The sequence below is a fragment of the Eleginops maclovinus genome, chromosome 22 (assembly GCF_036324505.1).
Source record: "Eleginops maclovinus isolate JMC-PN-2008 ecotype Puerto Natales chromosome 22, JC_Emac_rtc_rv5, whole genome shotgun sequence".
In the NCBI taxonomy this organism is placed as follows: domain Eukaryota; kingdom Metazoa; phylum Chordata; class Actinopteri; order Perciformes; family Eleginopidae; genus Eleginops; species Eleginops maclovinus.
The window spans coordinates 19,011,656-19,023,756 of record NC_086370.1 but is presented as its reverse complement, the minus strand read 5'-3'; the positions used below and the strand labels follow the sequence as shown (position 1 = coordinate 19,023,756).

Below are 12,101 nucleotides of genomic sequence, written 5' to 3'. Positions count from 1 at the left end.
AGTCACTGTGTTATGAGGGATGTTACAAATCCTTGACAACTGATACTTCCTGTTTTGTTTTACATGGTGAGGCAGGCACTGACGAAGAACTTGAACTTGAAAAGAATAATTAATAAAACAACTTGTGAAAGTGAATCGAAGAAGTCCTCACCCTTTATTTTAAAGACATGGTTACTTAGGAATCAGCTCTGTCAACACTACAACAATATATGACACCATCCTGTCCTATGTGTTTCTGTTCTGCTTTAACTATCTTCTTGCTATGTTGTTTTGTTTTTATAAGCATTTCAAGTATTGGGAGTTGCATGTTTTAATGATTTTGGTAACTTGTGATTTTTCTAAATATTAAAATGTGTTTTTAGGGCAATTTTAAAACATCTGTCCACGGACTATAGATAAAAATAGCCTCTTGGCATACACAGAAATGCCCAATGTATTTCTCTTCAAAATGAGACATAATGAAATCACTATTCTGCTGCAAGTGTATATTCAGCCATTGCCTAAAGGCCACTTTGATCTGTAGTGAAGCAGTGCTGATGCTGTTTAAAAGAGGTTAATGTCAGGGAGGGATCAAACTGCTGGGGGCAAAAATGATCCTATGGGCCTCTTTTAATCCCCTCCTCACCCGAAAATCAATTAATTATCCATCTGACATTTTAAAAATGCAACACAAAATGGAATTCCTCTTACTGTGTCCATGTATGAGCCATTACACACCAGAGCAAACTACTTTTATGTAAGTGAAGCTCCTTGGCAATAAACCTAATTCTGATGCTGTGATAGACTGTAGTGTTTCTACTCCATGGACTCGATTCGAAACCCAAGAATCTGAAACATTAGTCCTACATCCCAAACAGACAATGCACTAGTTTTTAAAAATGACTGTAGTGTCTGGGAATGACACCCTCCTCAATATCTGATGTTATGTTTTTAACTTTTTGATAGTATGTCAGCTGTTCTGGTATCTCTTCCATCTCTGATAACAACATGTTCTATTCTGAGAATATTAGGGAATGGTTGACTTTGGAGGGAGTTGCATTATGTGTGTGTGTGACTGTCTATCCGGCTCCCTGTAGTCCTTCTATTGGTCTTCTGAGTGGGTGGTCTGTTCCAAGAGAGGAGCACTGGAAACATTATACCTACATACACACACACACACACACACACACACACACACACACACACACACACACACACACACACACACACACACACACACACACACACACACACACACACACACACACACACACACACACACACACACACACACACACACACACACACACACACTCAAAGGGAAACTGGGAATCACACCAACGCAGCACAGCAGAGGGTGGAGCAGGCAGGAGCCTTCTTCCAGATGTGCGACATTAATTCAGATGATCCAAAACATGAACCGGTAGCTCCCACTCACTCATCACCACTGTGTGTGTGTGTGTGTGTGTGTGTGTGTGTGTGTGTGTGTGTGTGTGTGTGTGTGTGTGAAACATTCATGGTAACTTTTTAATATTCTCTCATGCTCAGAAATATACCTGCAGGTAGACATTTTCATATGTTTTGCATAATTTGGGTGACTTGGCAATCCACATGAAAAAGAGGAGGGATAACATTCCCTCTTGAAGTTGAAGGTGGGGGAAAAAAATGGAGCACACAGGACGAGGTGTGTGATTAAAAAGAGGGGGAAAGATGAGGAGCGGAGCAGGTTATGAGAACAGTCTCCACTTTGACCCATGGAGCTGCGCCCCTGGACTTTCATACAATACTTTTCCACCGGGGAGCCAAGGGGGATACGGTGCATGGAAAGACAAAGACAAAGAGGGAGAGAAAATGAAATTAAATAAGAAGAGCGGAGGAGGAGAATAAGAGAAGATGTAGGAGGGCGGAAGTGGTTGATTGGGTCCCCCCAGAGATTCCTTTGTTTAGATTGTTCTGCATTTCACTTCTTTCACTCTCTCCCTTCCACCTCCTTCTCTTTCTGACATCTGAGGTAGATTACAACAGAGACCCTGGGTCACATTTATGACTTAAATCAAGAACATATGTTGTGTGTCTGTGTGTGTGTGTGTGTGTGTGTGTGTGTGTGTGTGTGTGTGTACGTCCATTTCAGTGGGATTCCCCTCCGGTCCCTGAGTGGTGGTCAGATTTATTTTCTTGTCCATTGTCTCCTGCTGGGACATCAAAGGACTATTGTTTGTTGATCAGCAAGGGTGCTGCAGGTTATTCACAGGTCCCGTAGGAGAATGCTTCACCTCTCCTCCACATCTCCCCTTCTTATCTCGTTCTACTGAAACCGACCTTCTAAGCATGTCGGATCGCCGCAGAAAATTCCTGAACCAGTGGATCAACGCAACACAAAAAACATGTTTTGATTATAAGAGATTACAATGTGGTTATGTCCCATTTGTTTCATTTAGGCCTGGTCAAGGCTTGTTTCAATGTTCCAAAAACACCACACTCGGTCTGTAAACAATGTCTTACTCTTACAAAATCTACTTTAATATAAACCTCATGAACAAAATCTAAAATGTACCGCATGCTTTGATCGCTACAGCATTGAAATTCAGTCGTTGTTAGCGGGTAAAAGAAGAAATGTCCCATTAACTTCAGCACAACAGCACATCTGTAAAAGTGTCATTTGACTTTATTAGGATCGGTTTCACTCAGTTGAAGAAAAAACAACTTTTGTCTTTGGAACGTTTACCTAGGAAGAAAACAAATCTACAAAATAAGTTGCTGGAAGGACAATATATAAAACAATGGCATCAAAATAAAAAATAAAAAAAACAGGCTCAAATATTTTTGGATGCAGGGCATTTTCCTCTTGTCGCCCTTTTGTTTACAAAACAATAACAACAAAAGGGAAACTTTAAAAAAAATCAATAGTTATTTACAGTGCATATATTTACATTAAGGCATTTTTGCTGGGGGGAAAGACGATTGATCTGGTACCACCCCCACTTCTACACAAATAAATAGTCAGATTTACCATGATACATTACAGTGCTATATTATCTTTATGCTACCTGCAGTGAATGAACAGATACAGTTATAGGTGCAGGCTGAATCACACAATCAAAACGGACATTCAAGTGTATAATAAAAGGTTCACCTTTGTTCTGTCTTTAAAAATACTCTCATGTCAATTAAAAGAGTCCATTATACTCACTGTAACATGAGCTTTCCCTAAAGCAATTCCAATGGAAGTGATGGGGAACAAAATGCTTGTTTGGTGAGAAAAAAATCTATGAGCTAACAAATGATTCAAAATCAACACAGATTTTTACAAAGTTATTGTTTTTGATTATATTTGAAATAAGAAGCCTCAAATCATCGTATCTTTTCACAAAGACTGTTGTTTTTTGATTCCCATCATTTACATTGAACATGTTTTAACCAGGGATAGCTGCAGCAACCAACGTTTGCAATATACAGACTTTTAAATATTGTGAACTTCTCCTTTAACAAAACATGTCCATTTTTGATTGACTGATAGAGCCACAATGCAAGTTAGTTGTGTACAGAGTCAGAGAGAGGACTGAATGTAATTTCATTAAAAGAATCCACATAATGTCAGGATGTCCGTAAATTGGCCTGAGCCAATCTGTTAAATCACAACGCATGATGGGTAAACATGTCATTTAAAAATAATTCACTTTTTTTAGAGCTTTCAATAGATTAACAAATAGAAACAGCACCACGTGTGTTTAAAAGGACTTTCTACATTGATCACAGCTCTGCTACCACTTAACAAAAACACATACAAATCAGAGAAGGAGGCACTTAATAAGGTGTTGAGGATGAAGATCATACTTTGGTTAAACCGTTGAAAGTAAAAAGGCTGGATGAGATAAATGTACTGGTAACTGTATGTTGAAGACGCTTAATTCAAGCTTGTGCATCAAATAAGTCAATTTCAGTTTAACTGAATTAATTCTCTTATATGTCCACGGGTTCTGCTTACATTTCTCTGGTTGGAAATTAGTCAAAAGACAACATGAATAATTGATCACCTAATTGCTGCTCTATAGCATCCATCTACCTTCCTCTGTGTCTCAGCCATCCTCAGATCTCCTCTCTCTAAAAACAAAAATCTTTTTATCTCTTCATCTCCACCCCTCCCTTGTTTTTCCTGCACTATCTTCCTCTCCAGAGTATAAATGCCTTCAATTTTTAATATCTGAACAGCAAAGGTTTGTGTGGCGTTCACAAATATTCAGTCCAGTAGTGATAATGATTTTTCCAGGGGTGAATGAGATGCATGGGCCAAAAAAGGCTCCGATTTAAGATTTCTAGTGCAAACCGAAGGGTTTGGTAACGACTCAAAACCTGGATATTCCAGTTATACGAGCAAACTAACAAACCATGGAGTAAAAAAATATGGTTTGACCAGTTTTGCGGAAAAAAAAACTGTCTATATTAGGACAAAAGATGTACAAATTTGAGCTGTAAGTGCTTTCATTCCAGTCATACAAAAGACTCCAATTGGACAGGAGACACCTTTTGGAGCTACCATTTTCTGTATTTTATTATTTTTCTTCTCTGTGTTTGTCCAAATAAATCTATACTAAGTATATCTGGAGTTTAAGGGACCAGGAACTACATCTGGCAATTATTGTTCTGCCTTACACCCTCCAAGTTGTCCCACTCGCGTTTAAAAGCAACATGTTTGTTAGGCTATCGTACCGTCTCAGCACAGGATAGCAGCACCGGGAGCAGCTGTGGTGTCATCAGGCAGCTTGTAACATTGTAAAAGATGAAGTGAGCGCTTTGTGTGTGTCAACATAGTGCTTGTGTATTTTTGGTGTGTCTGTGTGTGTGTGTGTGTGTGTGTGTGTGTGTGTATGTGTGTGCAAAAGCTGCTAGTTCTGGTGTCTTTTCATGTGCAGAGCAAGGTGATCGGACCGGGAGAAGGAGCGCGAGCAGACGGCGCACTGGAAGGGTTTGGCGCCCGTGTGCTTCCGGAAATGGCGCGTCAGCTCGTCGGAACGGGCAAAACGCCAGTCGCAGCTGTCCCAAGTGCACCTGTACGGCTTCTCACCTGCAGGGCGGAGAAAAGAGAAGGCCTGAATGAGTGCTCCTTTTCTGGTTAAATCACATGATCTCCAGCAAATAGCAGAGATATGACAACATGCGCTTATGAGAACCATTGAAACTAATCATTATTACAACAGACATTAATTCCCTGCATTACATGACTTACCCAATTGGGTGGAGCAACTGGCAAAACAGGCTCTACTGAAAAGTCTAGCTGCGTATAGTAACAGAGCTGTCAAAGGCATTTATCAAGCACCAACGCTGCACACGTTTCCCACGCTCAGCATTGTCTGACTTAGCTATTGTGCATTTCTCTTTTACAGATGTGGTCTGTGTCACTCTGTCATTCCTATAATGTTTAAATATAGTGCCTGCTACTTTGGGAAACCTACAACTGCAGTGGCCTGAAGGATTTCAGCACCCAGTAGTGACAATCCATGCAATTCATTTTTAGTTTGATCGGCCCAGGTGTTGAGATATCTGCCTGACATTTTTGCAAACTAATACCTACCTGTGACATTATTACTTTATTGAATTGATTGAAACAACATGAGTGGTTTCCATCCAAGGACAAGACTTTAAGGGAAACAACATTATGTAACTTCTGCATACTGGTATTTTTATCATGTCTAAGTATTTAGCTGTCAGGTAACAAATCGCTGATTAAGAAATATGATCCCTTTTTGCCATCCTTCAGTAGTTTGTCTCCTTTTTTCTTTTAATTCTAAGGTAAGGTGCGATAACCTCAAATTCAAGTTGGCAATTATGTAACATGAATGTGTAACTTGGGCGTACTGGTGTTTCTACTATGTCTATGTGTTGAGCTCTGTCATATAACAATCGATTAAGAAATATGATGCTTTTTCTCTTCTTTCAGTAGTTTGTCCATTTTTTTGAATTTCAATTTAAAACGTAAGGTGAGATAACCTCACATTCAAGTTGGCAAATACTGCCTCCAAATGTAATTGATTAAAAAGGGTTTTAAAAAGGGAGCCAGATTTAGTTTGTAATTTTTTAAAGCAAAAACATAATCCTCTTTTCCTTAATTAAACCTAAACTAAAATTGGTAAAAGCAGAAAGCGATGTAAGCACCTGGACAAATTAAATACAAAACTGGCTGCATGCTGGATACCAATAGAGGTAAGTGAACACAATAGGATTTGTGTGAACAAAACCTCAAACAGGCACAGCAAGCTCTGCAGCGTCGCTAAAACAACAACAGTAATACCATTATGAAATTTAAATGAACTACAGCATCAAAAACAAATTGAGGAACACACACCTGAAACTCAAACACAATGAAAGACAACACACACGCGCACACACACACACACACACACACACACACACACACACACACACACACACACACACACACACACACACACACACACACACACACACACACACACACACACACACACACACACACACACACACACACACACACACACACACACACACACACACACACACACACACACACACACACACACACACACACATACACACACACAAACAATCAGGGTAATGGATGTTGATGGAGATTAGAGTGGGAACTCCCACAGGGACAAAAACGCATTAGGAATCATCTCATCCAGATTACTGACAGGTGTGTGTGTGTGTGTGTGTGTGTGTGTGTGTGTGTGTGTGTGTGTGTGTGTGTGTATGTGTGTGTAATTGTGCATTCAAGCAGCTGAATAAGAGAAGTAGAATGAGTAACAGACAAAGATAGAAATGGGGGGGGAGTGTTGAAAGTGGGGGGATGGCACAAATGAGAAAAGAGCTTGATGAGATGAATAAAAACGATGGAAAAAAAGGGATAAAATAACTAAGTGGGCCTGACAAAAGCAGAGAGGATAAGGAAGTTGCTGCTACATCCCTCTTTACATGACGTGCCCTCATCTTGTGGTCTATAATAACTGCAATAACCACAATCAGCCTGCAGCATGAATGACGGCAGATTTAATTGCCGTGTCATGTTCCCAAAAGCAAAATGTACGGCACGCACACCCACAACAGTGTTCTGAACAAGCAGTGCAGACTCATAAGTGGAACAAACTCTAGATCCTAAAGTGGTAAGAGCGAGATTGGTGTTTGTTTGTGTATCCATACGAGTGAGGAGAGCGTAGATATCAACAGAAGCTTTGTTTTGTTAGCTGGACTGAGGTGGGGCCCAACCACTAAGCGCTTGTTTGTTGATTTTGCCCATCCAATAGTAATAATAGTTCAAATATAAAATGGGAAAAGGGAGACACACTGAAAGAAAGAGAAGAAAGTGAAGCAACGAAAAGGGAAAATGGATCGTGAAGTGCACACGGTGAGGATCGAAGTGAAAAGAGAAGGTATTTTTCTATCTGCAACGACCGATGTCGTACATAATTATAATGGAGAGGATTCACGTAAGAATAAGAAAGCATTCAAACGTTGATATCTTAACAGATCCTAAGAGAGATGGCACCATGCGTCTAGCGCTGAGCACATAGTTTGAGAGTCATCCCCTGGCAGAAGTGTGTCACTTCCACCTGTTTTGATGGAATAGTATATTGGGCAGAGGATGGGAATGGGGTAGGATACATTTACACACACATGCCAGGAACACAACACTCTGCCTAGCAACTTGGTGCCAGTGCCGATACCGAAATACAAGTTGCGTGGGCAGCGTCTTTTTTTTTTTTTGACGAGTCCCTGTTTAAAAAAGATGCATTAATTGGAGGAATGTCTTACCCGTGTGGGTCCTGAGGTGGGCTTTCAGATGTGACGACTTGGTGTAGACCTTCTTGCAGCCTGACGACAGACAGATGGATAAACACAAACAGAAGTGTCAGATATGCGTTTACCCAATGAGCTGAGTAGTGGCATGCTAGAAATGTGAACTAATGAAGAACAGAAGCTGTAAACATTTGATTTTGCTACGTTTGACTGTGTGAATAGTGGGCACACGTGGTTCTGTTTTCATTTTGGTGTATTTAAAAATAAAATGAATGCCAATAATCACACACTTTTTTTTCCAAACCTATTTTGACAGCCAAGTCAAATTATTTCAAATAAAGAATTATAAAACCCTTTTCACCATATATACACAGATATTTGGAAAAGATCTTTAGGATTTTGATTGATTTGGTAACATATTTTTCGAATTTGTTCTGGCTTTAAACGAACATTTTAAAAGTCACATATTGCAAACATTTAAACAGTGAACAGCTGCAGCAGAGAGACTAATATTATACACTTGGTAAGAGTGTGGATGCGTCCTTGTGTGGATTTGATGGATATGCCTCTGCTGACTTGTGGTAACATGCTGGATGAGGCTTGGCTTAATCCTATTTTACACACTGCCACAGGCTAGTTGACATTACATGTCCTACAAGTAGCTGCACATCGTAAAAGTGCAATCTGAGAAAAACTATCTAAAGTGTGACTGTATAGAAATGATGTGTTGGGGAGAAAAGATCAAATGACTTCAGGAGAACATTCAATTAATTACGACAACACAGGTTCATTCCACAAACATCCCAGCGATGTCTTAAAAGCCACAAGAAATAGTGAGAGCTCGAGAGTGCCCAGTCATTTGAGGTGAGACATTAAATGCAAAGTAGTTATAATACCAGGAGGTTAATTGTAAGGCATTGTTTGATGTTCTTCAGTGCCAAAGTATTTTGATACTAGTGCAGCGTATGCTCTGCCCTGGCTGTAGTACATATCGTGACTCATAAGCCTGGAAAATTGTTCTACACACAACATATCATTTTTGAAAAATGCATGGGTGTCTCAATAGATCTGGTTTTCTTACAGTTTGTGAGTGACCAAATATTCACCTCACAGCTCAATGTAAGAATAAACACACAGTGAGAAGAATCAGCATGCTGTGTTATTGTTCTCACCTGGGTAATCACAGTGATGAATCCGTCGTTTCTCCAAATCGGGGTTGTTCCTCCGGTTGTAGCGTGCAGACATGGTGGTCTGGGCAGGGGTTGGGGTTGTTGCAGGTGCTTGGGGAAGGCCTGCGGCTTGGCCTGGGGCCGGTGTGGGAGCTGAAGTGAGGGGAAGGGCTGAGCTGCCTGGTCCCGGGCCGGGGCCGAGTCCAGGGGTGCTTCCTGCCAACTTGGAGGCGATGGTTGCTGCATACGAGGGAGGAGGGGACATGGCGTTGAGAAGCTCCTTCTGCCTATCAGGGCTACCGGGCTCTGAGCTTGGTGGAGAGGGCGGCAGGTAGGGGGTCTGGTGCTGGAGGAAGTGAGGATGTGCCTGAGCATGGGGGTGTGTGTACGCCCTGCCACCCAGGCCGCAGTAGGCACGCTTGGCAGTCTGCTCTTGTTGAGACGCAGAAGAAGCTACCGGCATGTCGTGGAAAGGCGTGTGGATTGTGGAAGTGTGCTGTATCTGCTGCTGCTGCTGCTGATGATGATGGTGATGCTGAGCCTCCATACCATTGCCATGGTGATGGTCCAAGCCGGAGTTGAGTAGCTGGAACAGCGAGCCGCTGTTGTCATGGTGGTGGAGCGCATGCTGCTCATATTGAGGTGACATTTCCTGTTTGATGAACACTTCTGGCACTGACTCTTCACCGTGGCCGCCTCCCGACTGGTTAAAAACACTGGTGAAGTCCGGTAACCCTGTTAGCGTCATGTTTATGGCTGAGGTTTCCATGGCAATACCGCCGGGGCCATGCCCAGATGTGCTGCAGTTACTGGTGGGTGTCGTGTTTGGGCAGTGCAGCTGGATGTTGGGGGAGAAACACGGGGAGGCAGATTCTGTTTTGATTTGGGTGAGACCTGTGTGGTTCTGCTGCTGAGGCTGCCGCACCTGCTGACACAAGCCCATCCTCACGTAGGCGGCGTCGGGGAGGTAAAGATTCATGTTGAGGGTGTAGGGAGCCCCTGCATGGTTATCAGTGAAGAACTGATCCAGCGCGGACACACAGTCTCTCTGAGTCTTCTGCTGGCTATCCGAGTGAGGTTGAAGCGGGAGAGACTGAGGGGAGAGGTACCTGTCCATCTCATACTTTGCCTGTAGATAAGAACACAAACAAAAACAAAACAGTCAAGTTCAGAGACATCTCATTTTAAAGCCCACTTTGGTTGAATGAAATGTTTCCAGCTTGCATTTCATGAGCCACCATGAAACCATTCTGAGGCGCTATTTAGAGAAGACAAAGGTTTGATAGGACAGTCACCACTAAAACATTTATCAAGTAGTCATCAATAGGCAGTTCCCACATTCCACATTCCCTCTCTGGCTGCGAAGCTGAACTCAGAAACCCATCGGCGGTGAGGCCAACAGTTAAGAATCAGGCCATGGAAATAAGAAATAATAACACTAGAAAAAAAACACTAATAAATGACCACAATCGCAACTATGACAACAGACTAAAGAAGCAACTAGGGTGATCCAACTGGAATCACAGGTGAGCAATAAAATGTCATAAAGGGCCTTTTTCACGCTGTCTATTTCCTTTGATTATTAAGGAAGGTAAAAAAGTTAGAGATGCCCTGCAGCAGAGGATGAAACAGCAACATGAAAGGGAATAGGGAAACACCCATGCCTCTCTATCCGCCGCAGCAGCAGCGGCAGCAGCAGCAGTAGTCTGGGGATGGGCTGCTATTTCTAGGCTCCTGATCCTACCAGCTGTTATACAGCACTCTCTCCTCTGCTGCACAAGTTTCCTGCTAACTGGGGACAGAGTTGCCTGAAGCTTTCTGTCCGAAGCTGGAGTCAGTTGTTGTCAGCGTGGTATGATGGTGAGGGGGGAGAGGAGACCAACAACTGGTGGCCAACTGGCTGGCAGAGAAAACATGCGGTGAATGCGTTTGCAGGCGGAGCAGCTCGGCTTCGCGTCCAGCTGGTCGCAGCCTGCTCGGTTATCACCGAAAATAGTGCAAAAAAATAGTGGAGGTTCACATCAGCTAGGCCGATGGAAATTTAGCGGCCAGCAAATAACTGGATCTACAACCTATCTGCCACGCCCATTCAATGAAACACATCACTAATGTGTAAAGTCGGTTTGATTTCTAACCGGTTTACCTGTGCGTAGTCATTTTGTCCAGTCTTGTCTGTTTCTGTGATCTTGCAGTCCAAGCCGAACAACAGCGAGTCCTCCAGGGAGAATCCTGCAGGCATAATCGCCTTCTGCAGTGGGTAGAAGGGATCCTCCTGCGCGCCGCCGCTCATCGCCAGGGTCGCGGCCATGAAGCTCGGGTGCAGCGCCGCTAAGGATCGCTCGTCCTTCTCTGCAAAAAGGAGGATGCTACAGCGGAGTGTGAGGAGTGGAGCCGACGAGGTGGAGCGGGTGAGGTGGAGTTACTAATGTGAGCCTGTCTGCTACATCCCCTTCACTTGTTTCATCCCTCCACCGGCCCACAGACAGTTTTTCTATCTCCTGCCACAGGGCGGAGCGGCCCAGTGTAAATACTGCACATGCACCGCCCATCAAGCGTTTAATAAGGCTTTGATCATTCATTCACTGGCCACCGCCCTACTCCATCTAAATACACTGACAACAGTGTCGTAAAGTATGGCAAGGACCTGCCTGACAGACCGCATGAACAGCCATAGTGGAAGTGAAGGTTAATTCATTTTTCCCTCCAGTGTTTTTAGTTTATATAAAAAATATGAGTACTTAATGAAATCAAATGATTCCTAACATTTAGCTTTCTTTATTGTATCCAAATACCTGGTATATTCTGAACATTTAAGTCACGTTCTTAAACCTGGTAGTCCCAAAAGACAGACAAATACAACACGAAAAGAGACTGGTATTAAACCCACAAACCTCCTTAATGTCCGGTTATTTCAAACCTCACACCTCCCGTTGGTAAATCTGATCCGACACTATTTCATAAACTCTTCATTAACCATCAATATTCACAGGTTAGGTAGCACTTGAAGTGACGGGTGAACTGAACTTCATATATGCAAAATAAGGAGTACCCCTTTAAAAACTCATTTTTAACAGGTCCTTCTTTTAATGTGAACTCGATGGTGTTCGACATCGCAGTTTATCACTAAGTTTATTATGGAAAATACCTTCTGCAAGGCAGCACACACATGTTAGTTTTTTACAA

At 42.5% G+C, this 12,101-nt stretch overlaps 1 protein-coding gene across 1 annotated transcript; it reads right to left on the bottom strand.

The window, feature by feature from the left end:
- Positions 1 to 2,622: 2,622 nt before the first annotated feature.
- klf5a (Kruppel like factor 5a) lies at positions 2,623 to 11,842 on the bottom strand. Its single transcript, XM_063874674.1, has 4 exons — positions 11,062 to 11,842; positions 8,922 to 10,047; positions 7,765 to 7,824; positions 2,623 to 5,041 (listed from the first exon to the last, which is right to left on the bottom strand). Exons 1-4 carry the CDS (start codon positions 11,224 to 11,226, stop codon positions 4,863 to 4,865), a joined length of 1,530 nt encoding a protein of 509 aa, XP_063730744.1. The 5' UTR covers positions 11,227 to 11,842; the 3' UTR covers positions 2,623 to 4,862.
- Positions 11,843 to 12,101: the final 259 nt, after the last annotated feature.